This window comes from Carcharhinus amblyrhynchos, chromosome 2, assembly GCF_965287045.1.
Source record: "Carcharhinus amblyrhynchos chromosome 2, sCarAmb.v2.hapA, whole genome shotgun sequence".
NCBI classification, from domain to species: Eukaryota; Metazoa; Chordata; class Chondrichthyes; order Carcharhiniformes; family Carcharhinidae; genus Carcharhinus; species Carcharhinus amblyrhynchos.
Window position 1 is genome coordinate 12,574,264 of NC_137325.1, and position 27,641 is coordinate 12,601,904.

At 39.5% G+C, this 27,641-nt stretch overlaps 1 protein-coding gene across 5 annotated transcripts in view; it reads left to right on the top strand.

Annotated features, from left to right (window-relative positions):
- Positions 1 to 27,641, top strand: part of dnajc13 (dnaJ homolog subfamily C member 13) — a 128,787-nt gene that overhangs the window by 43,905 nt on the left and 57,241 nt on the right. For 3 of the 5 annotated variants that reach the window (XM_080202262.1, XM_080202253.1, XM_080202289.1), the window contains 18 exons: positions 1,918 to 2,025; positions 4,003 to 4,158; positions 4,731 to 4,787; positions 6,225 to 6,346; positions 6,434 to 6,509; positions 9,458 to 9,553; positions 11,415 to 11,558; positions 13,659 to 13,676; positions 16,166 to 16,248; positions 17,010 to 17,163; positions 18,436 to 18,539; positions 18,626 to 18,785; positions 22,213 to 22,275; positions 22,460 to 22,561; positions 22,647 to 22,751; positions 23,582 to 23,784; positions 27,211 to 27,295; positions 27,438 to 27,592. In XM_080202262.1, coding sequence (XP_080058388.1) covers positions 1,918 to 2,025; positions 4,003 to 4,158; positions 4,731 to 4,787; positions 6,225 to 6,346; positions 6,434 to 6,509; positions 9,458 to 9,553; positions 11,415 to 11,558; positions 13,659 to 13,676; positions 16,166 to 16,248; positions 17,010 to 17,163; positions 18,436 to 18,539; positions 18,626 to 18,785; positions 22,213 to 22,275; positions 22,460 to 22,561; positions 22,647 to 22,751; positions 23,582 to 23,784; positions 27,211 to 27,295; positions 27,438 to 27,592 — 1,991 coding nt within the window. The remainder of the gene's footprint in view (positions 1 to 1,917; positions 2,026 to 4,002; positions 4,159 to 4,730; positions 4,788 to 6,224; positions 6,347 to 6,433; positions 6,510 to 9,457; positions 9,554 to 11,414; positions 11,559 to 13,658; positions 13,677 to 16,165; positions 16,249 to 17,009; positions 17,164 to 18,435; positions 18,540 to 18,625; positions 18,786 to 22,212; positions 22,276 to 22,459; positions 22,562 to 22,646; positions 22,752 to 23,581; positions 23,785 to 27,210; positions 27,296 to 27,437; positions 27,593 to 27,641) is intronic. The other 2 variants (XM_080202271.1, XM_080202280.1) reach the window with 2 other exon arrangements.

The following is a 27,641-nucleotide window of genomic DNA, read 5'->3' on the forward strand; positions in this document are numbered from 1 at the left end:
AAACATTAAGTAAAATCAGCATGTTGTTTTTGAGCAAATAGTAGATTAAAAACCCCCCTACCATTTACAGATGCTTTGTGGCCTAAGCAGTTATTGAATTGTACAGCAGAGAAGGTGGTCAGTCAGCCCATCACGCTTGTACTCACTCTTCGGAAGAGCTATTCAATTAGTCCTCCTTCCCTGCTCTTTCCCCAAAGTCCTGAAAATTTTTCCTTTTCAATTATTTATTCTGTTCCCTTACAAACATAATATTGAACCTGCTTGTGCCATCCTGTCAGGTAGAGAATTTCAGATCATAACCTGTGTTTAAAATAATTCTCATCTCCCCTATGCAGCTTTCCCCAATTACCTTAAATGCGTTTCCTCTGTATATTGACTCCCCTGCTGTTGGAAGCAGTGTGTCTTCATTTATGTATCTGCATCAAACTTCTGAACACCTCTCCTAAATCTCCCTTAACCATCTATCCTCTAAGAACAATTGTGACTTCTCCTGTTTCTAACATAACTGGAGTCCTTCATCTGTGCAACCATTTTAGTAAGAATCCTTTTGCTTTCTAAAGTGTGTAACAAGAATTGGATGCACTGCTCCAGCTGAGGCCTAACCATTTATTTTTATAAAGGTTTAGCATAACTTCCTTGCTTCTTCATTCTTAAATCTCATCCTATTTACTTTTCAACTTTCTTATTGTCTCATCCTGAACGCAAGGTCTCTATATATACACTTTTTTAAATTAATGCATCACTTAGTTTATATTGCTTCTCCTCATTCTTCCTTTCAAATTATGTCACTCTACACTTCTGTGTTAAATTTCACCATTTATCTGCACATTTTACCAGCCAATGTCCTTCTGAAATCTGCCACTGTTCTTGTCATAAATTTCAGTGACTGCAGTTCACTCTCAATCTTTTGAATACCCCTTTGATCAGAAAATTTCTCTACTTGTTTGCCTCAAGGCTGGACTTCTCAAATAGTATCCAACTAAGCCCCCTGTCTCCACAAATTACAACTCATTCAAGAACAAATAATTTATTTCCCACCCATGTTCCCAATTTATACTAGTTCCCATGCTCCATTGGAGTGATTGTAATATCCCCATCAGTGATTTATGAATAAGGGCACCCAAGTTCCTTTGGATGTCAACACTTTCTAATCTCTTGCTGTTTAAGCACTCTTCCCTTCCATCCCTCCTGCCAAAGTGAATAATGTCTCACTTTTCCACATTATGTTCCATCTGCCAACCCCCTTGACCCCCAATTTTGTTTGCTAGCTTCCTGTGTGGGAACCTAAATGAAAGCCTTTTGGCAATCCAAATGCATCACATCCACTGCTTTCCCTCTTAACTATACTGTGAGCAACGTCCTTAGGTTCTCCCTCAATATATTCCTATTCATTGCGCTTTGCTCCCAAGCACTGAGTGAAAGTTGCCACTTAAACATCACAACTTGAAGTGTGAAGCAATTAACGACAGAGTTGCACTTGTGCTCTGAGGAAAATCTGAGGGAGTCTGTGGGAAAGGAATACCTCTCCTGAACATAACATAGGAATACATGTCTTTTACGTAACATGAGAAGAAAACAACACTGAAACATATGTTATTTTGTGGTGATAAAATTGACATTTTTGCACTGAGCTAGATCTGTACTACGGAAACTTTATCTGGGAGTTTTACACTTATAAAATCATGAATACAATTCAGTTGATCTTTGTCAGAGTATCAATACACAAAAGGTAAAAGTTGAACCATCCTCTAACTTTACAGTGCACGTACAGATATTCCACATCTTCAAGAATTCTTGGGCTTTATTGACATTAATTCTTTATATAGTGCACCTCTTGAACATGATTTTTGAAGTCAATAGTATTTTTGAAAATGAGTTATTCCTGTAGTAAAGATTTTTCAATATTATCTCCTTTAGCCTATGCACGATGACTACGACTTGAGACAAGAGCAGCTGAACAAAGCATCACTTCTTTCTTCAAAGAAGTTTTTAGAAAATTTACTTGATAAATTCAACGCCCATGTGGTAAGCCTCTTTCAAATTATAGGGGGAAGAATTGCAATTTTGGTAACTACCCAATGAAATTTCACAGGGCACCTTTTTAAACGAGCTTGTGTTTAAACAAAAAAAGTACAAAGATTTTAATGTGTCCTACACTGGGTTGATAGAATGCAGCTTACCTGAAAATACAGTTTCAATTAATTTATCCAATATTGCCATTAATGCAAATTATAAAGCTGTACATGTACAGCCAGTTTTGAATAACTGGAGGATTCACACTTTTTTCTTCCTGTAAGCAAATTATTTCGCCTTATTCTCAATTGGGCATAATTCATTTGCTTTACAATGGGGTTGACAAACGCTTTACAAAAGAATTCCACATGGATAATATGTTTGTGGCAAAAGCTAATCTGCTGAGGCTTAAAAGAAGCTGAAGAAATATGGGGCACGGGGAAAAGGTGATCTCTTCCGCATTCAGCGACACCTTTTGCAGGCACGTGATTTTGGAAAATTGCCCATCCTTGTACCTAGTTTTCTGCAGCAACGCGCTTTGCGAGTTCAGTCTTGTCTCATACAGTCTGGGTCCCAGGATTCCAAAGCCACTGATGTTTGTGTTTTTGGTTTGGGCTGGGAGGGGATGTCAAAAAAGGTGTTCAGGGATGTCAAAAAAGGTGTTCAAGAATGCCATGCCAATGAACCTCTGGGCTCCGTGTCGTTTTACAATAAATAGCCTCACTTCACATTCACCCGTCAGGCTGTTGATTTTGTTCCCACATACTCATTGAACCTCAACTTGGAAAGAACCCATGACACAGGAAGTGATAAGATTTGAATTGGGGGAGACTTGAGATAAAAACCCAAAAAATTGAGGGGGGGAAATGAGATGGGGCATTGAGAAAGCTGAAGAGGAAAATGTTTGTGAAGGAAAATGCCTGTGAAGAACATGAGGCAGTGAGAATATTAACCTTGTCTTTCGTTAAGTTTGTTGAATCCTTGCACAACACTTTTGTGTATAGTAAGTATCTTAGTACATGGTGCTCATATTAATAAAGAACAAAGAAAATTACAGCACAGGAACAGGCACTTCAGCCCTCCATGCCTGCACTGACCATGCTGCCCAACTGAACTAAAACCCCCTATCCTTCCAGTGACCATACCCTTCCGTTCCCACCCTAAAAGAACAAAGAAAATGTAGTTACAATGGAGACGTTCCAATTCTGAGTTTTCAATGAGCCATTGATGCTGAAACTCTTTGAAAAATCCAATTTATTTTTGATTCTGCTGTCAAGTTATGTCGGGGGAAGATAGCTGAATGAAAAAACTGGGCCTTTAGTTTCTAAGGCACTGGGTCCGTGTTAGGGTTCTACTCCACATGTTATCAGGAGTCTGGTCCCATGCCCAAGTGACCATTTACGTGTGACTTCAAGGTTGTCGTCATTGGTTCTTTTGACATTTAAAGTCTGATTTGATTTATTATTGTCACATGTATTAGTATATCGTGAAAAGTATTGTTTCTTGCGTGCTATACAGACAAGGCATACCGTTCATGGAGAAGGAAATGGGAGAGTGCAGAATGCAGAGTTCTGCATGCAGAGTTAGTCACAGCCGTGGTATAGAGAAAAGATCAACTTAGTGCAAGGTAGGTCCATTCAAAAGTCTGATGGCAGCAGGGAAGAAGCTGTTCTTGAGTCGGTTGGTATGTGACCTCCTGACTTTTCCATCTCTTTCCCGATGGACGCTGTCCTGCAGACAGACTTTTGAAGTGGAATTAAGAGTGAGCTCTCTTTTTTTGTCGTTTTGTTCTTGGCCGAAGAACACTGATCATTGCTGTAATTCCTGCTTGGGCGTTCTGAACTCAATGGGGTTTGAATTTGAAATTTTCCTGGCTCGTTGTTTAGTCCACACAGGACACGGTATTAACTAAGATATTGAAGCTTTCTCGTCAATCAGTGATGTCAGTCCATTGCTGTTCTCAGGCTGTGTAATTTTTTTTCTCTGTAGGACCATGGGACTGGTGCACTAGTGATTAGTTCTCTTCTGGATTTCCTTACCTTTGCACTCTGCGCTCCTTATAGCGAGACAACTGAAGGACAGCAGTTTGATATGTTGTTAGAAATGGTAGCGGAGGTTGGAAGAACCTTGTTCAAGCTTTTCCAGGTAAATCTTTTACCACAAAGATTTCTTGTTTTTAAAAAAAAATTAACTCTTGACACCTTCTCTCTGAAAAAGACTTGGATAATCCATTGGATTGAAATGTTGGATTTTGCAAGGCATACCCAGGCTGGTGTTATCGATTTGGCAAATAACTAAACTATAAAATATGTTTAGGGCAGTCACGTCATACTTATGCGGGTGGATGGCATATCACTATTTGGTACTACCCACCTCACAGATGGCAGTTCTACTGAGAGGGCCACATTGGTGCTGAAATATTGCTGAGGTTGCAACACTGAAATACTGGGCGATTTACGGGTGTTGGAAATCACTGATGGATCTAACTTTCTCCATGGATTATGCCACTTGAATATATAGAGAATTTGGAGCAAGATTTCCTACTTAGGAATTTTTATTCAAGAATTACGGCTAAGTATGTTGAGTAATTGATCTAAGTGTGTGTGTGTGTATATTATTCACCCTACTAAATGGTATTTGTTTTTCATGAGTTGCAGGACTCTTGTAACTATGTCTAAAGATGATGTTTAGTGATTGTTTGTTTTTTTCATTCCTAGCACCCTTCCATGGCTATTGTAAAAGGCGCTGGTTTAGTCATGAAAGCTATTATAGAGGTGAGTAATACAATAAAAATCCTAACTAATTGTATGGACTCGGGAGCAGTTCTGACAGATTGGAGTGTAGCAAATGTAACCCAACTATGTAAAATGGGAGGGAGAGGCAAAAAAGGGAATTACAGAGCAGTTAATCTGGCATCAATCGTGGAGAAGATGCTACAGCCTATTATAAATTGTGATAACAGAACATTTGGAAAGCATTAACAAGATTGGACAAAGCCAACTTGGGTTTATGGAAAGCAAATCAAGCTTAACAAATCTACTGGAATATTTGGACATGCAACTAGAATATATAAGGGAAGACCAGTGGATGTGATGTATTTGACTCCCAGAAGGCTTTTGATAAGGTCCCTTAAGATGTTAGTGGGCAAAATTAAAGCATATGGGATATGGGGGAAGCCTGTTGGCATGGAGCAAGAATTGGTTGACAGGAAACAGTGGGAATAAATAGGTCTTTTTTTTCTGAGGCAAGCAGTGACTTGTGGGGTACAGCAGGGACAAAACTGGGTGGAATTGAGTTGAGGAGAATGCAAGGAGACTTTTGTGATTTAAACAAATGGAAGTGAGTGGGCAAACACATGGGAGATGCATTATAGCATGGCTAAGTATGAAGTGATACAGTTTGGTGTGAAAACAAAGAGTATTATTTAAATGGTAATATATGGGACGTGTAAATGTACAAAGTGCTCTGGATGTCCTTGTTTACTAGTCATTGCACTTCCAGCAAACAATTTAGGAAGGCAAATGGTATGTTGGCTTTCATTGTGAGAGGATTTGAGTTCAGGAGTAGGGATGTCTACTGCAGGGCCTTGGCATACAGTTTTGGTCTCCCTACTAAGAAAGGATATACTTGCCATAGAGGGAGTCAGCAGAGGCTCACTAGGCTGATACCAGTGTTGTGGGACTGTCCCTAGAGGGAGAGATTGGTTCAACTGGGCTTGTATTGCTGGACACTCTCTTGGGTGTGGTAGCTTGTTATGCTCAAGAATGCAGAGCTTCCTTCCCTGCACTGCCCCCGAATTGTACAATCATTTTGAGGTGACGTAGTAACTAGCTTCTTAGGATGGGGAAAAATCTGACACATGTTTCTTTATGAACAACTTGTTTGTTTTTAAAATGTCAGAATTGCGAAATGCGTGTACGCTTATCAGAACAAATGTCTTTCTGGTTGAAATTCAAGCAATTTACAGTAAATTATTGTCTAGTCAAATTAACTTTGGGTGGGAATGCATTTGAGCCTCTTTGCATTTGTATAGTGGGTTGTGATGATGTAATTCACAAATTCAAATAGCATTTATCTTTATCACAGCATGGTTGATATTGAAGTGGGGGATGGAGAAAGAAAGGAAATACTCTATTTCTCAGCATGGTTGCAACTCAGTTTGTTGAAAACACACTTGTAAATAAATCAAATGTTATTTTCTTCCCAACAAGGAAGGTGACAAGGAAATAGCTACAAAGATGCAGGAACTTGCCTTAAGTGAAGGTGCCCTACCTTGCCATTTGCATACATCAATGTTTACAGTTAGTACTGATCAGCGCATGCTGACGAATAGGTATGTAGAATTTTTGTCATGGTATTGCTATACTAAGCTTCTTGTTTCTTTCAAAAACTTAAGGGTTTAAAAAAATTGTTCTTTCAGGCAATTGAGTAGACATTTGGTGGGTCTTTGGACAGCAGAAAATCCAACAGCATTGAATTTGCTGAAACGCATTTTGGTAAGTAATTTAAACCATCTGTATTTTCCAAACTCTTTCTATGGATTTGTTCTAAACATTTGGCATACCATGTGTGAACTGAGTCAAAGGAGAGAGGAATCTCAAAATGATCTGCCTGCTTTGGATGAGTGTCGGGTATAACCATGCTTTCTTCAGCTGTTCCCTCGGCTCCATTTAATTTTGTCTCCAGTCTTGGCTGCTTTAGGCTGCTCAATTTACTGCGGTGTTTAAATCGCACTGCTACATTTTTAGATCCTTTATCGTTCCTGATTTAAGATCATCTTCAAAATTCTTGCTGAAGATGGTTTCATGGCAACAGCATCAGTACGGCCCTGGTGATGCAGTTGGAAGCAAAGAACATTTTCACCCATACCCTTGTGTGGTGAGGACCCCAGGTCCCTCCATTGGAGGATAAAGAAAATTGAAGGTTAATTGAAGTTTCACTGGATTGAAGAAGACGTTGCGCCATTAAGGGAAGCCGAGCATCCTCTGCATGCAAGATTCCATAGATATTCTGTTAAATAGTGGGGGAAAGTAATGCTGTGGAGGAAGGTTCCCTGTGATAATGGACACCATTAGTTGCCTGTCAATCTTTGTCCAGACAATTGCTAGCAAAATATTGAAACACCTCAGTTTGGGTAAGGAGACCAAAACTGCATACAATGGTCTCACCAAGGCCCTGTATAACCTCATCTTGAATAAAAGGAGGTAAGAAACTGAGAAACTAACAAACTGTTCTTTTAATACTGAAAGGCCAGTGGTGGCAGTAAATCATGTCCTGCATGAGGTCACTCCTTGCATTGGTACAGTTTATGGGGATACACATCCTCTTTTACTGTGCCCCATAATGCTTGTTACACATCTGACACGAGTTATGTTATCTCAGTAAATTTGCGTAGCACCATTGTTCAGTAGATCTTGTGCCAGGCATGCACACTTGCTGGATAGTGATCAAGGGCACCAATCCTGGCTGCTTTTCTTTTCCAAGAAGTCTCTCAATAGGTTGAAGTCCAACAGGTTTATTTGGTAGCACAAGCCACAAGCTCTCGGAGCGCTGCTCCTTCATCAGGTGAGTGGGAGTTCTGTTCGCAAACGGCATATAAAGACACAAACTCAGTTTGCAAGATAATAGTTGGATTGCGTGTCTTTACAGGTAATCAAGCCTTAAAGGTACAGACAATGTGAGTGGAGAGAGGGTTCAGCACAAGTTAGAGATGTGTATTGTCTCCAGTCAGTACAGTTAGGGAGATTTTTGTAAGCCCAGATAAGTTGTAGACGTTACAGATAGTGTGACATGAACTCAAGATCCTGGTTGATGCCGTCCTCATGTATTCAGAACTTGGCTGTCAGTTTCTGCTCAGCAATTCTGTGTTGTTGTGTGTCGTGAAAGCCACCTTGGAGAACACTTCCCAAAGATCAGAGGCTGAATGCCCGTAACAGGAAGAGAACAATCCTGCCTTGTGGTTGTCGAGCGAGCGGTGTTCGTTTATCTGTTGTCGTAGCTTCTGCATGGTCTCCTCAATGTACCATGCCTCAGGACATCCTTTCCTGCAGTGTATCAGGTAGACAATGTTGGCCGAGTTGCAAGAGTATGTACCGTGTACCTGGTGGATGGTATTCTCATGTGAGATGATGGCATCCGTGTCGATGATCTGGCATGTCTTACGGAGGTTGCTGTGGCAGGGTTGTGTGGTGTTGTCACTGTTCTCCTGAAGGCTGGGTAGTTTCCTGCAGACAATGGTCTGTTTTGAGGCTGTGGTTGTTTGAAGGCAAGAAATGGGAATGTGGGAATGGCCTTGGCAAGATGTTCATCTTCATTGATGACATGTTGAAGGCTCCAGAGAAGATGTCGTAGCTTCTCTGTTTCGGGGAAGTACTGGACGATGAAGGGTACTCTGTCTGCCCTGAGCTGCATTTGTCTTTTGAGGAAGTTGGTGTGGTTTTTTGCTGAGGTGTGTCAGAATTGTCGGTCAGTCAAGCATTATATCCTGTTCTTATGAGAACATATTTCAGTGTCTGGAGGTGTCTGTTATGATCCTCTTCATCTGAGTAGACAGATGGTTGGTTTCTTTAACGTATTTAGGGTGGAAGCTGGAGCATCTTGAGGGTATCCATGGGCATGCGGTACAGTGAAGTGCGGAGGTGACTGTCCTTGCTAGAGATGCGTGTCTCCAAGAATGCAACCAATTAACCCTCTCTCCACTCGTGTTCTGTACCTTTTTAAGACTTGATTACCTGTAAAGACTTGCATTCTAACTATTATCTTGTAAGTTGAGTTTGTCTTTTTATATGCTCGGTTTGTGAACAGAACTCAAACTCACCTGATGAAGGAACAGCGCTCTGAAAGCTAGTGGCTTGTGCTACCAAATAAACCTGTTGGACTTTTAACCAGCTGTTGTGAGACTTCTCACTATACTTATCCCAATCCAACGTCAGCATCTCCACATCATGACTTTTTTTTTTCAGCACAGTCTGGTCAATTCAGCAACCACCTTTGGATGGTACGGCTGGACTCCTCATTGGATTGTATTGTTGAGCCAGTGCTCTTTGCTTTGTATGCTGACCAAAACATATGGATTGATTCTCAGCGAAATAACCTGTGTCTGCACCTGGCCTGAAAAAAAAATTATATCCTTAATTGGGTCTTGTGTTTGGTTCTTTGTAGATGTTTAATGTATGTTAAATATCAAAGATTGAAGTATTTGCCAACACTTTAGACCCTTGACAAAAAAACCTTGTAAAAACATATCACTGATGCTTCAATAATATTTTGTTATGGTTTTGTTGCTCTATCTAAACAGGTGATTCAAGATTGCAAATCATGTTGTGTTTCAAATTACCTATTTTTGTCCTAAATGATATGCTTTAATTTTAATTAGCTGATTTTAAGATATTTCAACTTCTAAGCATTTGATGTTTATGTTGATAATTTTAAAAATTCTTTTCAGCCAACAGGCTTACTAGCGTACCTTGATAGCACTGAACAAGTACCAGAGAAAGACATTGACAGAATGCACATCCGAGACAATGTAAAAATTGCAACAGTAAGTACTGAAAATGAAGGCCTAATTTCAAAAATATACATCACCAAAACAGGAACTTAGGATGTAGCAGCAAGGGGTAGACCATTCAGCCCTTTGAACATGTTCCATCGTTCGATAAGATTATGGCTGATCTGGTTGTGGCCTCTGCCCTGTCTTCCTATCCATCCCACCCCATTGTCTTCCACTCCCTTGTCCAGCAAAAATCTACTTAACCCTGCCTTGAATACACTCAACAACCCAGCCAAATTCTCTTCTGGAGAAAATTACTTATTGAAAGGAAGTTGTAGGATGGGGAGAGATCTGGGGCAGTGAGATTGGAGCTGAATTACTCTGGTCACTCAAAAGTGACAGTGTAGTGATTGTTCCTAGATTAGTAACTCAGAGACCTGGATCGTTAATGGAGAGAACATGAGTTCAAGTTACACCAGAGCAGTTTGATAAATTTAATGTTTTTTCGGATCCGATTGATAAACATGACCGTTGATTGAATCCACAGAATCCTTGCAGTGCAGAAGAAAGCCATTTGGCCCACTGAGTTTGCACCAACCACATTTCCATCCAGGCCCTATTCCTGTAACCCCACAAATTTACCCTGCTAACCCTCTTGACTCAATTTAGTGTGGCCAGTCTGCCTAACCCACACATCTTTGGACTGGATTTGAATTGGTTGGATTGTCATTTAAACCTCAAATGTTCATTAATATCCTTTTAAAGGAAGCCTATTGTCTTGCTTAGTGTGTCCCAAATGAGAATGTACTGTCACACTACTCCTCAATGAAGTGGCCCAGTAAGCAACTCAGTTGTATTAAAGTTCAAGGAGGTCAGCCACAACCCTCTCTGAGTAACTAGGGATAGGCAGTAAATATCAGCTTTACCCAATGATGCAAACATCCCACAAGTCATTTTCAAAACTGACTTTTGGCAAGTGTTTGTTTTATGTTTACATGCTTGGCTTGACCGCTACAGCTCAGATGGCAAGTGACCTGCTCTGAGTGCCTGTGGCTGATCACCAGGAACCACCTCCCAATGTTTCCCTCCCTCTACAATGGAAGCTTATACCATAACGATTAGATCAGGAGCTGATTGCAATGAGACAATAGTCCTTTCTCTACATCATTATAAATCTTAATCCTTAAGGCACACTAGTTTAAACCTGGTAATGATTTCAATCAGGCCACTGAGGTTGGCCTATTGGAGTATGAACTTCCTGGTTAAGGATCCAGTTGATAGACCAATCAGGGAGTTTTTGCCTTATATTTAACCAGGAGTGTCACTTTCTCTGGCACCCCCAGAGGTAGACTGCTAACCGCCACCACTGTGTGCTGATGTTAGAGTTTGTAAATAAAGGGATTTTGGTGAACAAATTTCTGCCTCCGCAGACTTTTGAAGGAAGTGCGGGGGGGGGGGGGGGGGGGGGGGCGCGGCGTAGGGGGCACAGTGATTATCACTGCTGCCTCACAGCTCCAGGGACCCAGATTCCCATCTGGGGTCACTGCACGTTTCCCCATGTCTATGTGGGTTTTTTCTGGGTGCTGTGGTTTCCTCCCACAGTACAAAGATGTGCAGATTAGGTGAATTGGTCATGCTAAATTCTCCCTTAGTGTAACCAAACAGGCGCCAGAGTGTGATGGATTTTCACCGTAACTTCATTGCAGTGTTAATGTTAGCCTACTTACGACAAATAAATAAAAATGATTACAAAACCCAATGCAAGGCTTGTATCCTTTGTTTTGATTGTCTCCCAGTTGAGCTGAGGCTTTTTAAATAAAGTTTGAAAAATGTGCAGTTCTTCCTACCTGTGTTTTCTGTACCATGCATATGTTGTGCAGCATTTCTCAATAGTTTTCTTAAATTTCAACAGGATCAATATGGTAAATTTAGTAAAGTTCCAGAATGGCAACGGCGGGCTGGAAGAGCTGCTAAAGAGGTAGAAAAATTTGCCAAAGAAAAGGTTGATTTACTTTTGTTGCACTGGAGGGACAGAATGGGCATTGTTCAAAAGGAGGTAAGAATTACATTATTACACAATATATTTCAAATGAAAATCTAGCTGAATGCACTTGACCTGTTTGTTAACGTCTGGGGAAAAGACTTAAAAGTAAAAACTAATTGTAGCTTACTAATTTCAATGCTACTTGCCAAATAAGCTAAATTTGTGCTCTTATAACCAGTTCTGAAAACAACTCATTAATCTAACTGCCATAGACAATTAAATACATGCGAGAAGAAATGATCAGAATTGTAGAATTAGATTCTCAAAACACTGGTTAGTGTCACATGCGGCTCAAGTAATAGCACTTGCTTCACTGGTTGTGAGTTCAAGGCTTCAGTGTGTGTGCATTATCCCGTTGGCTAGTTCTCCAGATCTCCTCCCTCTAAACCCTTCCATTGTTAATCTCCATATCCATATTTATAGTGGAATCTATCTATGTAAACTTGTCATGTTGTAATTATCCTTTTCTATCTGTGCTAATGCCACAGCAACTCGGGAGCATTGTGAGAGTACCAGCATCAGCAATTTCATTAGAAATTTGGGCAAAGTAGTTGATAACAGGAAAAACTTGAGGGTGTAGACAGATCCAAGTTTGATAGGTGATGGAAGCAGAGTCAATACTAGCTTTCAAAGGGGAATTGGATAAATACTTGTAAGGAGTCGCAGATTGCAGGGATAAAGGGGAAGAGGTGAAGTGGGATTAACTGGATTGCTCTTCAAAGGAGTTGGCACAGACGTGCTGGGGCAAATAGCCTTTAGTGTGCTGTACTGCCTTAAAATCCTATGGCCTCGCTCTTTCCTTTCTTCCTTCCTCTCTTCCCTATCCCTATCTTGTGACCCCAGATTTCCAACAGCTTTTTGCAGAGCTCTCGTGTGATGCCACCTCATAAATATTTCATAGTACCCGAGAGTCTGGCTGAGATTTAACATACTGGTCCAGATTATCTCTGAACTAATATATCTATTTCTTATTGATCCAAAAACTGACATAATATTGTAATTCTAAGTCAGAAGCATCCTGGAGTCAAATCTTTGTGTCGTGGTCACCTGCCGAGCTTCAGCAGACTTCCTTCAGTTAAACAAGAAGTAATGATGACCTGTGATCAGTGCATTCAAATTTTGCTCAACTTCAGAGACTATTAACGAAACAGTTACTCACATCTTCTGTAAGGTTTTAAGATGTATAATGATTCTTGCAGTTAAATCACTTGGGAACTGTGGCATACAAATTTCCCCCAAATATTTTAATACACACTTTAATATTCTGCAAAATTCGTAATGATTTACCAAAGCTTTAAGTTAAAGTAAACTTTGTCGTAATAAACCCACCTAGTCTCTTCCAGCAGAATGGTTGGAGAATCTAGAGTTGTACTAGTCAGATCTGACAAAATTAAGGGAAGATTTAAGAAGAAATGTTCAAAGTAATGAAGGATTTTGATTGAGTGAATAAGGAGAAATTGTTTCCAGTGGGAGAAGGAATTGTGATCCGAGCACAGATTTCATTGTTGGCAAAAAAAATCTAAGGGAAGACCTGGGAAATATTTTTACATGCAAGACTTGCGCTGATTAAAAAGGTGGTAATGCAGATTCCATAATAAATATTTGAAAAGGAAAATTCTACAGGGCTATGGGGAAAGTGCAGGGAAGTGGTACGAATTGCATTGCTCTTTGAAAGACTTGATGGGGTGAATGGCCGTTTTCTGTACGATGAGGTTTAAGCTGGCATTTTTGGCATATTTGTGTTCAAGTATTGCCATGAATAGAGACTACCAGGTTACAAGAAGAAAAATGGCACAGCTTAAACTGGCATTTAATGAAATCCTTCGTGGAATATTTTATTGCAATAGCAATTCAGGATTGAGGTTTGAATGACTTATACAAGTTTGATCTGGCATTTTATTTGGAGGGTTTATATGGAGAGGGGTGTATTTTGACTTCACCCCAGAAAGTGAATTACTTTTATAGTCTTATTGCCTTGTTTGTGTATTTAATGAATTTTTTTCTCAATTTATATTAACAAACACTGACCATTGCTTTCTAGAAAATTTAGTTTCCTTTTGCTTTTAAAACTTTTTTTTTTCCCTCCCCATTGTTATTGCTATTGATTCAAAGCAGGACAGGAACAATCTGGTAAGTAAGAGCTGTTTTTTTTATTGGCTTATGGTCATGCATGTTGACTTGACTTGTCTGCACTTGGTGTGGTTGCTTTTTGTACATTGGGCTGGGTTTTGCTAAAGGTTAAACTGGGTGTTCAAATGTGGCTTTTTTTAACCTGTTGGTAATGATTTTAAGGAAGCTGCCACCATCACTGTAATTCTCTATGTAATATTTTGTAAAACATGGCTGCTGGGGGCTAAAAGGGGATACAATGGCAAAAATGCTGATCTCGATGTAACTCGAGAGGAAAACTATTCTCAAGAGCTGTGTTTCCCTCACTCATGACAAGACTAGTAAGACTGATAGCCGTATACATCAGATGCACTATGAGTGCTGATGTTGTAAGGATTCCAGGCATGTTATCTGAGTGTGTTTGGGAAACATGCAGAAATAAAAATGACCCTACCCTCTGGACAGATTTCCTGACATACACTTAAGATTCCACAACACAAGGCCCAATAAGTACATATGTTACAGGGGAATTGATGAAAGGAGTCTGGAAATGTTTGCATCAGTGTGCTGCTAATCTGCAGCAAGACACCAGATGGTAAAATCCAGCCCATTGTTTCTCGTGCCCAATAGTTGGTGTTGTTGAAGTTTGCAGTTGGTGATTTTCACTATCGCTTCTGACCTTTTCAACTTGCTATTTGAGCTGATTTGAATGTTCACTTTCTAATTTTGTAGCTTCACGTGGTCTCGTATCTAGATTCCACAATTTGCTGCTGCATCTGGGCAATATATTTAGTTTGTCCAGCAAGCAAGATAATTGTAACTTTTAAGGCTTTTTTCCAAGAGAATGTGACGAAAGTCGTGCCATAATTACTGTGTTTAATCTTTATTTCAAAGTACTTCACAGACTGCTGCATGGTCTAGCTCCACCCTATCTTTGTAACCATTTGAACCCTGTGTCTTTACCTGTGCCCATATTTAATATTTGGTCTACTGTGTCGAACCACTTTGCCCTTTTCAACTCCGATTATTAACAGAGCATTTAGGCAACGTCTATTTCTGCGTTGTGAAGTTCTCTTCACACACCTGTCAGCTTTGTTGCCTCTATTCTGCGTTTTCAGTAAATAGTATAACTGTTGCATTGGGCATCTCCACTTAACCATGTTGGAATCTGCTCTGCCTTTGGACAATATCGAATTCAAAGAGGTAGAATTTCTTCTTTGGACACAATTATTAATCTGGATAATGATTTTTAGCCCTTTTTTTGTTCGAAATAATCAAGTGCGACAGAGTAAAAACTCTACCTCAATTGTTTGTGCACCTTTGTCAAACATGGTCGTCTTCTGGCAATACAAGATATGATAGCACTGTTGCCTTTCAGTGCCAGAGACCTGGGTTTGATTCCTTGCTTGGGTCACTTCCTGCATGTTCTCCCCATGTCTGTGTGGGCTCCCCCAGGTGCTCTGGTTTCTTCCCACAGCCCAAAAGACGTGCTGGTTAGGTGTGTAGGCCATGCTAAATTCTCCCTCGGTGTACCCAAACAGGCGCTGGAGTATGGCGACTGGGGGATTTTCACAGTAACTTCACTGCAATGTGAATGTAAGTCTACTTGTGACACTAAGCTTAAAAAACTTAAACTTAAAAGGTAAAGAACATTTTGATGCTCTGACTAAAATGAACTCAATAGAAAGCTGCTAGTGCTTGTCCCTTTTCCAGAAACATTGCTGTGTCCAGACTTGAATGATGAACATGTTGAGTGGAAATGGTTGGAGTTTAAGCTCTTTTGAAGTTTAATCCTCTTTGTTTCTCAAATGACTCTTCGACTCTGTAATGCCTTCCTGTAGGAACAAGCCATTGAGCCAGTCTGACCAATTGTGTTCATTAGATCGTGGTTGGTCCTGAATCTTGACTACCAACCCACCTGGATTTCCTAACCCTTAATACTCCCTATTTCTCTGACAGATTTAACCTCAAAGGCTCTTTGGGGGACAGTTCCAAATTTCATCATCCTTTGTGTGAAGAAGTACTTCCTGAGCGCTCTGAATTGGCATAGGCCGAATTTTGTTTTTGACTTGCTCTACTGAAGAAATAGCTTGTCTCTATCAACTGCTTAAACATATTCAGATCACCCCTTATTCCTTTATACTCAGTCTAACCAAAAGCTAAATGCAGCAACTATCTTCATTGCTCAGAAGTATTGGATTATATATGTTTCAGGCACTAATGTCTAAAACCTGTAAATTAAATTTAATTGTACGCAGTCTTTATTTTTAGACTCCATTTGAATTTCACTGTTCAGCTCTCCAAGGTTGCAATAGATTGATCATGATACTCTTAACTGGGAAACATATTTAAAATGCATCTTCCAATGCACAAGCATTAAACACCCCAACTGGAGTATTGGTGCTTTATGTTCTGTAAACTGCTTCCACAAATAGCTGCAACTTTATTCACTATAGATGTCAATATTATTTGCACGTGATATTAAAGCAGATTTTTTTCTTGACTTACAGAATCCCAACCAAAAACCAGTTGTTTTAAGAAAAAGGCGACAAAGGATTAAAATAGAAGCAAACTGGGACCTCTTTTACTATAAGTAAGATCCTTTTTGGTATTTTGAACTGTTGTTTTAATGTCTTCTTTCGAATTTGGAAGTAAGAAATATTTGAAATGTCTGCTGTTTTCCCTGCTCTACACATTTGTCTAGAAAGCTGCGACAAATACCACGATATGCTCATACAGGTGCCTTGTTGCTCTAGTGGTTTACACCAGTTCATAAACAGCATCAACTTGTTTGTCTGTGGAACACAGGTCAGCACTTGCCTAGGGTCAATGTACTGCCAATAGAGAAATTGTATCAGGAATATTTTTCCTTTAGGGCCCTTGTATTTTGTGACTATATTGCATGGTGCTTTCAAGATGCTTCAGGGACTCTTAATGTGGGTCTCTTCCTGTCCAAATATGTGCGAATTAGGTGGATTGGCCATGCTAAAATTGCCCCTTAGTATCCAAAGGTGTGTAGGCTAGGTGGAATTAGCCATGGTAAATGCTTGGGGTTACTGGGATAGGATGGAAGGGAGGGCCTGCGCCTGATGCTCTTTTATAGAGCTGGTGCAGACTTGATGGGCTGAATGACTTCTTTCTACACAGTAGGAATTCTATTCTATGGCATTGAATAATTCCTTCACCCATCGTATAGCAGTACTATAAATGGACCTGAATGTAAATTTCAGTATTTACCTTAAGTTTATGTATATTCATTGTATGAAACGCTTAAATGTAGTTACTATGTACTTTAAATTTCAGAAGACATTAATGCAAACAAATCAAAATAAAAGCTTTTTTTGATCCCCTCAGATTTCAGATCGATCATGCCAAATCTAATTTAATCTGGAATTACAAAACAAGAGAAGAATTAAGAGATGCATTTGAAGCAGAAATGAGGGCATTTAACATCGACAAAGAACTGGGCATTGCTAGTGTTATCTCTTGGAATCATCAGGAATTTGAAGTAAGAGACTTGCAGTTGAAGCTATTAAAACACTTGTTCATTTTATTGTATTCCATCAGTCTTAACAAATCAGCAACACAGGTAGTGTTTGCCATTAACAGGATGTTGCTGTCAAGCCAAAAAGACATTTTGCCAATCTCTCAAATGAGTAACATTGGATGAATTTGAGTGCAGTGTGATGCTAGCTAAGTAAACCATACACCCCAAAGACTGGGGGATTATATCAGACAGCATGTCTATTGTGGGCAGCTGAAGGGACAAGGTACTGACCATACCCAATCAGCCTGTGCTTGCAGAATTCAAAACGGAGTGGGTGGCATAGTGGTTAGCCTCATTGCCTCTCAGCACCAGGGACTCGGGTTCAATTCCAGCCTTGGGTGACTGTGTACCGTTTGCATGTGTCTGTGTGGGTTTCCTCCCACAGTCCAGAGGTGTGTGGATTGGGTGGATTTTCCATGCTGAATTGCCCCTTAGGCTCAGAGAGACTAACAGAGGATAGGGCCTAGGGAGGATTGTTGTTGGTGCAGGCTCGATGGGCCGAATGGCCTCCTTCTGTAGGAATTCTATGATAAAAATGTGATTCTGTGATTGGACAACATTTACTAAACAATCTCAGTACCAAGAATCTCACTGCCAACTGATCAGGCAGGCTTGCATTGTGATTCACTTATGCATGCTAAAGTCTACATATGTTAATGCACACAGCCTTATTTTTTGGCAGACAGAAAGAACATGTACACACATTGCGCCTGTTTCAGCAGAACAAAATAGGTGACAGCCATTCTCTGCCTCATCTCCCAGGGCAGTGCCTTGATCAGTCAGTTCACCTGCCTGGTTTGAATTTAAACAAAATTTGGTCATTAACTGTCAGTCATCAGTTAACTGGTGCATTCACCATGGCGACACCTCTAACAATCAGTCAATTTGCCATTTCAATCTGCAGTCTCGACTCATGTTGTCTGATTACATCTGGTATTCTTGCAGATGTCCTGATGAACACAAGAAAAAAAAGCTTTAAAAATGTGTATTTTCTCAGTGCAACATAAAACGTGGCATTGACGAAGCTAAAAGTCCATGATTTTCATCTGAATGATCAGATGTTATGCTATTTCCAATTCAGTATTTGATTTTGCTCACGTTTTGCGTCACATCTCTAGGCGAAGAATGGTTGTATGTAATATTTGGTTTGTCCACTATTGCATATGGCGTTACTGCTTTTAATTGATAGAGGGTTTTCAGCACTGATGCCATTATTTTACTTTTTTGTTTTAGGTTAGGTACGAGTGCCTTGCAGATGAAATCAAAATTGGAGATTATTACCTTCGCTTGTTGTTGGAAGAAGGTGAAAATGAAGAAAGTAGTACAATCAAGAGATCGTAAGCCTGAATCCATGTAACAGATTTCTTTGTTTAATTATATTTCCCCCCAATGTATCTTGTTTCAATGTGTGCATTTGTTGCAGGTATGAATTTTTCAATGAGTTGTATCATCGCTTCTTGCTTACCCCTAAAGTGAATATGAAGTGTTTATGTTTACAAGCTTTGACCATTGTTTACGGCAAATGCTATGAGGAGATAGGACCATTCAGTGATACTAAATACATTGTTGGAATGCTGGACAGGGTGAGCACAACAAATCTTTTGAACTTTGTTCTTGTTAGCTTAGCAGATCTTTTAGCCAAACTGCACGTGGAGCTTAGAATTGGTACCATTCAGAAAATTGTGTTTTAATTCTAGTAACGTTACAGCTGCAGTTGTGCTAACCTTGAAATTTCTCTCTCAATTATCTTCTGCCAGAACTATGCAGCTAAGGGAATTGGACCCACGCAGTAATTCACTATAAGTTAAAATTAATTTTAAAAGTTGCTAACTTGTATTATTGCACCTTACAAAATGTTGTTAAAACATTTTTTTTTCCAGACAGGGCAATTTCAGCTGATTTGATTTAGGAATCTCTTGATCTGTTGCCCTCCATGCCCAGTGGGGTAACTCGTGCATGTTGTAAAGACTGTCCCTTTGCTGTTTTTTTGGTTACTTTAGTTTCTCAATCACTCTGATCTGACTCTTGGCAGAAGTTCTGCCAGCACACACAACCTTGCTTTATAACTGGATCCTGGCCTCTAATCTGTCAGTCAAAACCATGAAGTGTTCAGCTTGAGAAACAATTATATTTTGGAATGAAAGGAATAGAGATTTTTAACCATGATTTTTCTCTTCCAGTCTTATTACATTCTTGGTGCAGAAAGTTAATCTCCCCTTACTGTTTTTCCTGCAGTGGCAATATTGAGAAATATCCATGTTAGTGGCACTTACAGCTGGGAATGTTTATACTTAAGGAATTGAAATCTAGAAATTAAACTAATGGTGTTATCAAGGAAGTCGTTACCTGTTTAAGTATGCAAATAAGATAGCATCCAAATGTTTTAAATATAAGGTCACTCTTTTTAACAGCTTTTTAAGACTGGTTATGTGGTGCAACGTAATTTTTTTCCAGAATTTTGTATCTTGGCATTTCTGGCTTTGTGATTAACTTCATATACTGGGTGCTTCTCTTTGTTTTAAGCTTGCATTGCGCTGGTCAGACAGTTGCAAGAATTTCATGCCTTGCCATGAATTCATAGAATCGCTACAGTACAGGAGGAGGCCATTTCCTGCACCAACAACAAGCCCACCCAGGCCCTGTCCCCCTTAATCCCATGGATTTACCCTGCTAATCCCCGATACTAAAGGGCAATTTACCGTAGCCAATCCATCTAACCTGCACATTTTGGATTGTGGAAGGAAACCCATGCAGACGTAGGGAGAATGTCTGTATGCAGTTTACACTGTCACCTAAGTCTGGAATTGAACCCAGGTCCCTGGCACTTTGAGGCAGTAGTGCTAACCACTCCGCCACTGTGCCTTGGAGTAAATGAAATCCTCCATGTCTTTTGTCTGATGTGCACAACCTTTTGCAGGTTAGGTTGGAGAACTCATGAACACCTACTGTCCTGGAAAACTACCTAATGGGATAGTATAATTAATTGAAATAGAAACACTTGAAGTTCTTAAACAGATTCTGTTGACTAGAAAATTAAATATTCGTTGGAATGCTCCAAAATTCCAGTATTAGTTCAGTGGAAGATTCACTTAAGCTGGATCCTGGAATGAGAGGATTGCTTACAAAGGCAGATTGAACAAATTTGGAATTATGTTCCCTGAAGTTTACAAGAATAAGTAGTAACCTTCACAGCCTGCTGCCTTCCTCTGTAGGAAATGTGGCAGACACTACCATGCCAGAGTGGGGTACCCAAGCCCCACCAGGGTGATGGTCAATAGTTGACCAACATGGCACAGATCACCATTTTAGGAGATGGAAGGCTGATGTAGCCAATAACAAATATAAAATTCTTAATCTCGGCACAGTAGATGCTGACAAAATGTTTGTCCTGGGAGTGTCATAGTCTTAGAATAAAGGGTTGGCCAATTAGGACTAAGAAGAAGAGAAATTTCTTCACTCCAAAGGGTTGTGAATTTGGAATTCTCCTGGAACCACATGCTCAGCTATTGTGTATATTCAAGTCAGATTTAAGGGATATGAAGGTGCAGATTTTTGTGTACGAAAGGAATTAAGGGGTATGAAGGTGGAGTTATAAAAGATAACCAGGACCCTGCTTACTGGCAAAACAGGCTCAAAGGGCCACATGGTAATTGTCTCCTATGCCTTATGCTCTCATGTAATTGAATTATATTCCATTTTAGCTAAAACCAAGAAGAAAGATATGATCTTGAGTTATGTACCTTGTTGCAATCAATCCACGCCCGTCCAAAACTGTTCAGAGTCCAGATTAGTGCAGTGCTGCTTAGTGAAGCCTTATTCAACGTCACATGCCAGTATGGCAGTAATTATAATGTACTTTTTTATGCCCTGTACCATAAATTTGTGGTTATCTTTGTCTTGCTGATTGCTATTGCAAAAAGTGTTGATCAATGCTTGTACCTCCTAAACGCTAAAGCAAACTTAAACTATACTATGGCTGTGGCTACTGAAAATCTAAAATTAAAACAGAAAATGCTTTAGATACTGAGCAATGTAAGCAGCTTCTGTGGCGAGCGAAACAAGTTTCAGGTCAATGATTTTTTTTAATCATAACTGGAAGATGCTAAAGATGAACTGGAGAAATGCACTGAAGTTCATAAATAGACCAGTGTATAAAAGCTGTATAAATTCTTACCTTGCACTAGCCCCAGTCCTGCATTTGTTCTGGTTAGTGTATTAATTGCATTATTGCCACAAAACGATTTTGGTACATTCTTCAAATTATTTGTTGTCACTATCTTTACGTACATACTGTGTCTTAATTGTCTCAAATCTTTGTTGCCACTGAACATCCTTGTATAAAGGTTTTTTAAAATTCATTTGTGGGATGTGGGTGTCACTGGCTGGGCCACCATTTATTGCCCATCCCTAATTGCCCTTGAACTGTGTACAATTAATAGAGCAATTTAATGGTCAACCACATTACAGTGGAGTCACATGTAGGCCAGATCATGTAAGGAAGGCAGATTTCCTTCCCTGAAGGATATTAGTCAACCAGATGGGTTTTTGCGGCAATCAACAATGGATTTGGTATCATAGTTAGACTTAAGATTCCAGATTTTATTGAATTCAGATCTCACTGTCTATCACAGTGAGATTCAGACTGGGTCTCCAGAGTATTAACCTGTTTTTGTTTGGATTACTAGTCCAGCAAAACTTGGATTAGTTTGAAACTAGATAAGTTTGAGATTTAACTAGCCAATTCCAGTTTGGCCAAAGAATATTTTCTTGAATTTACCTGAGCTCATTCTGCTTAGTTTGTGAATAATCTTTATGAAGCAATCACAATAGTCCACTTCCAAATTTAAGTAATTTCAGCAAAACAATTTAAACAAGCAGCCATTTTAAGCATTGATGCTTTATCTGAAGTAATTGTTCAGACTTGATCCTTCAGTTAGACTTTATTTCGCAATAGTGATTGATATGTCAACCAAAGTAAATCATGGCCGACATTGATCTTGTGTATTGCAGTGTACGGACAAACTCGAGAGAGACAGACTAATTCTTTTTCTAAACAAGCTGATTCTTAACAAGGTGAGAAAGTATTTAAATTTGAAAAACATTACTTGTTTCATTGTGTTTTTTCAAAACAAAACCTGGAAACTGTTCTTTGAGAGTTACTAGAAAACCTAATTAATGTGACGTCTTGTAACTGAACTGGACAATCGATGTAATCCAAATTATTAAATTGAATACGAGAACCTATAATTTGTTGCAGAAAAATGTTAAGGAGATCATGGATTCTGCTGGAGTGAGAATCCTTGTGGATTTGCTTACACTGGCACACCTTCATACCAGCAGAGCTACTGTTCCATTGCAGGTATGTATGATTGGCTCCTTTTGAAATCATGTTTTGAGAATGTTTGAAATATTTGAGAAATCATGCCATTTATGCTTAATTTCAGAGCAATGTTATTGAAGCAGCACCTGATATGAAGAGGGAAAGTGAAAAAGAATGGTACTTTGGAAATGCGGACAAGGAGAGACTTGGTCCTTACAGCTTTGAAGAGGTACGTTTCAGTGAAATGATCTCTCGGTTAATGTCACCCATACCGTAGCAATTCTCTAACTTAACTCTCTTCAGTGGAAGATCTTTACACTTCCATCAATGTGCACTTTCAGATGTCCTCAGTATTTGTCCAAATAAATGTTGCTATGCTGGTCTTGAAGTTGTGGATTCCTAACCTAACCTTGCATGTGGCCAGAGGGACCTGCAACAAAATCAAACTAGCTAAGAAATAAAGTTGTCTTGTACTCAGTCTCTCATAATCAGTTCCCATAGATATTTACTCAAATGCAACCTGAGCTTATTTAAAAGAGAAAATGGAGTTCTTGGTGAAGGTAAATAAATTGCGCGTTTGATGTTTTGCCCCTTTCTTTGAATTCTCTTTCTCATGGCCTCATTTCTCCCTCATTTTGGGGTTTGTGGTAAATTAGACAAGTCAGCCAAGTTATGACAAAGATGCTAATCTCTCAATTGCAACCAGTACTTTGTGGCTTGCTGTTAAGCTATTTAATATTTGACTAGTGTTTTAAACTTCCTGATGTCGGCTTTAGTTTTGGTTGATGACTGGTCTAGCTGCATTTTAAAGGACCAGGCTACATTTTTGGGCCAACATCAGTTGCCAAGGAAACAAACATCAGAAATCTATAACCAATTGGTTGAAGTGATCGAACAGTTCTTCAATTGTTCCATATGCCCACTGCTACCTGAATTATTCACGCAACTGGATATGTAGATGTATTGCTTATTTTTCAAAGTAAATAAACCTAAATTTAGATTACTGACTTTTGGCATTTGTTTTTTTTAAAAGTGAAATTTTTTTCTTTTTTGCCCTAGATGCAAGAATTCTGGAAAAAAGGTGTATTGACACCAAAGACTCGTTGCTGGGCACAGGGCATGGATGGCTGGCGGGCACTGCAGACAATTCCGCAATTGAAATGGTGTCTGTTAGCCCATGGACAAGCTGTGCTGAATGAGACTGACCTTGCTACCCTTATTCTTAACATGCTTATAGCCATGTGTGAATATTACCCCAGCAGGTACCAAGGTGTCTTCCATTTGACAATTATTTTAAAAGAATTTTTATAAGGACATGGTTATCAAAATAGTTTATGTAAATGGCAGTAGACACGGGATATCAAATTGAACAAACTGGTAAACTAATTAAGAATGGAGGGCATATGTGAAGGGGAAATGTAAGTCGGTGCTGAGAAATATACAGCAATAAATATATGCTAAAATTATATTTGAGTGGAGCAAAGATGTGGATGTAGATAAAATAAGTATAAATTGGTAAATTATATTTTGGATTTTATACTTAGTGGATTTAAATATAAAAGCGAAGAAATGATGTTGAACTGATGAAACTGGCAACTTTACAAACATATTTTGTTTTAAATGCTGCTCTAAGCATGACATAGACAAGGTGGAAAGGGTTATAGATAAATGAGAATGCTGCCATGAATGAGAAGTGGGTGGGTGGCACAGTGGTTAGCACAATTGCAACCCCCCCCCCACCCACGCATGCACGAAACCTGGGTTCAATTCCTGGCTTGGGTCGCTGTCCATGCAGAGCTTGCACATTCTCCCCATGTCTGCATGGGTTTTGAGTGCTCCAGTTTCCTCCCACTGTTTGAAAGACGTGCTGGTTAGGTGCATTGGTCAAGCTAAATTCTCCCACAGTGTACCGGAGTTGAGGATTTTCACAGCAACTTCATGGCAGTGTTCACGTAAGCCTACTTGTTTGTTCATTACTAATGAATAAAATTTTAAAAAATAATGTTACAGTTATGCAGGAAAGCGTTAAGATTGTTATTTTTCACACTGGAGAGAATAAGATTAATGGGACCTAATAGAGATTTTAAAAATACTATGTTTTTGAGGCAATTGGTCAACCCATTGAAACATCTTTCACTCATCAGTATATAGAAATATTTGCATTTATAGGTTGCTTTCCTTGTCTGCCAGATGTCCCAAAGCTCTTTATAACTAATGAAATGCTTTTGCAATATAGTCGCTGTGGAGGGAATATTGCAGCTAATTTGCATACAGCAAACTTCCTCAAACTGAGATGTGCCAGATAATCAGTATTTGTAATGCTAATTAAGGGATACATATTGGCTCGGACATTGGGGATAAGCTCTGTAAAATAATGCAGTGGGACCTTTTAGGCCCACCTGAGAGGGAAGATGGAGCCTTGGTTTAATGTCTCATCAGAAAAAAGGACATTGGTCCCAGTCCTGTTGTGGTGCAACCTACCTCTTTGAAATAGGTGCTTCCTGCCCAAAACTCGTCCCAATTCCCCAAGAATCTGAAATCCTCTGCCCTGCATTTCATCTCAGTCACGCATTAATCCACTCTCCCTATTTCTACTTGCACTCCCATGTGGCACTGGGAGTAATCCCAAGGTACTAGTTTTTAACTCCCTACCTAACTCCTAAATCTGACTGTAGGGCCACAATACCTGCTCTGTGCAGCACTCCCTCAATACTGCACTAGAATGTCATTCCTGAATTTTGTGTTCAAGTACTAGAATGGGCCTTGAATGCAGAACCTTCTGACTCAGGAATTGAGTGCTGTCAGTTGAGTCACAGCTAATGCAGGAATTCAAGACTGAAGATTATGGCCAGCAGCATAAAGGAAAGTGGTCTTGATTGATTGAAATGTAGGGTGCCTAAACTGGCTGTTAAAGTTGCATCCTTCCTTTCCAAGTACTTATCCAATTTCCTTTCAAATGCTGTTATAGCATGAAATTGCAATTGGAGAGGACACTTCCTGTTTAAAGGCTAAGTACAGCTGTGATGGATTGAGTGTCTTTGAGTTTAATGTCTATCATTTCAATCTGTTTGGGACTCAAAATGTTAAAATGCTAGTAGGTGTTGCATGGCACTGATCAGTTTTGTAGTGAGATTTGTCTATTGTTTTAATGTATGTATTTTTAGCTTTGCCTTTTGACTTGTGTAGCGCATCTTGTATCTTTTGAGGGGGTTTTGTGTTAGCATTAACATCTTTTTCTTCTGTTTTTCTCTCTCGAGTTCTTTTGGGAATGTTGTGACTGCCTTGTGTTAAAGTGGCATGTTACGTTGTCTAAGTGTAATTGTCATAGCAGTATCTCTGTTTTTTTTTGGATCTGTTTGCTGAAAGCATCTGAGCGACTTGTTTTCATGCTGTTTGATTTTGCCTTGTTGGTTTTAAAATTACACTTAAAGTACCCCTGATATCCTCTGTCTCTTTGTTGGGATAAAATGTAACTGATGTTCTGTGATACCACCCCGCCTCAGTCCATCCTTTTTATCTGTTGTATGGTGACCAATATGTCTCTGTTTGTGGACCTTGAGATACATTCTTTTGAGGTCTAGGGTAGGCTGCTGTACTGGCTGTAAGATAGGTTTCATTTTGAAAGATGTTTCTTTTCATGTGGGTTTTTTCATTTCTTTAATCATCGGGCTGAACTAGGTCAGGTTACTTGAATATATTTGAGTAGAAACACCTCTGTTGTGGAGGGCACATATATTTTGAAGGCATGGGAACTTAGAAAATAAAAACGGGAGTAGGCCATTCGGCCCTTTGAACCTGCTCCCAATCGTGGTTGATCATCAACACCCCCCTGCCCCCACCTCAACATATCCCTTGATCCCTTCCACCCCAAGAGCTATATCTGATTTCTTCTTAAAATCACACACTCAACTACTTTGTGGTCGTGAATTCCACAGATTCCAGATTCACCACTCTCTGGGTGAAGAAATTTCTCTTCGCTTTAGTCCTAAAAGGTTTACCCCTTATCCTCAAACTGATCCCTAGTTCTGCACCCCACAACCATTGGAAACATTCTTTCTGAATCCTGTCTAACCCTGTTTAAAATTTTATAGGTTTCTGAGATTTCCCACCCCCCCACCTCTCTCCTAAACTCCAATGAATATATAAACCTATCTGACTTAGCTTCTCTTCATATGACAGACCTGTAAGGAGAGTAAGGGAGGTGTGAAGGACGCACCATGCTGGCAATGAAGTGCTAGAGAGGCTCTTGATTAGAAAAACGCAGACACGAGGAATAGAGCGACTGCTGTCAGGCTGATTTGGGAGATGTGGGGTGAGGTCAGTCAATGTGAGGGCAGAAAAATTAAAACTGAAATGAATTATAAATCAGCAATAAATATCTTTGGCTCTGCTGCTAGTGTGGTGGCAGAACAGACAATGCAGCCAGACATTGACACAGGTGCAACCAGTGATGGAAGAATTAAGCAGCAGTTTTATTTACCAATAAATAGTGTTACCAAACCAAAGGTGGACGTGACAAAAGAGAACTGAAGAATTTTTGTATTTCTAGTTCAATGTATTTATGTAAATAGCATTTTTAATTAAGCTTCCATTTTTAAGTGATGCTGTAAAGCACCAGTTCTAGACTATTAAACTGGTGATAACCCTATTTTAGTCTTCAGAATTCTGAACATCTTTCTGTATTGCAGGGATCAGAACAATGCAATCATCAGACCCTTGCCCAGAATTAAGCGGCTGCTTACAGACAATACCTGCCTCTGTCACATTGTCCAGGTAGACAATCTTTGAAAACAAATCCATCATTTTCTTTCTTTTTTCCCTGACCTAATGTGATGAATAATGTGACAAATTTCAGTTTTCTCTCAAGCTATTGATTCACAACCAAGTCATTAAATCCTTTTTTTATTTGTTTTAGCTGTTAGTTACTTTTGATCCCATTCTGGTTGAGAAAGTTGCCAACTTGTTGTACCATGTGATGCAAGACAACCCACAGTTACCTCGTCTTTACCTGACCGGTGTGTTTTTCTTCATAATGATGTACACAGGTTCCAATGTACTTCCTATTGCAAGGTAAGAGCATCACAAACATTACTCGAGGGGAAAAGATATTGGCCTACGT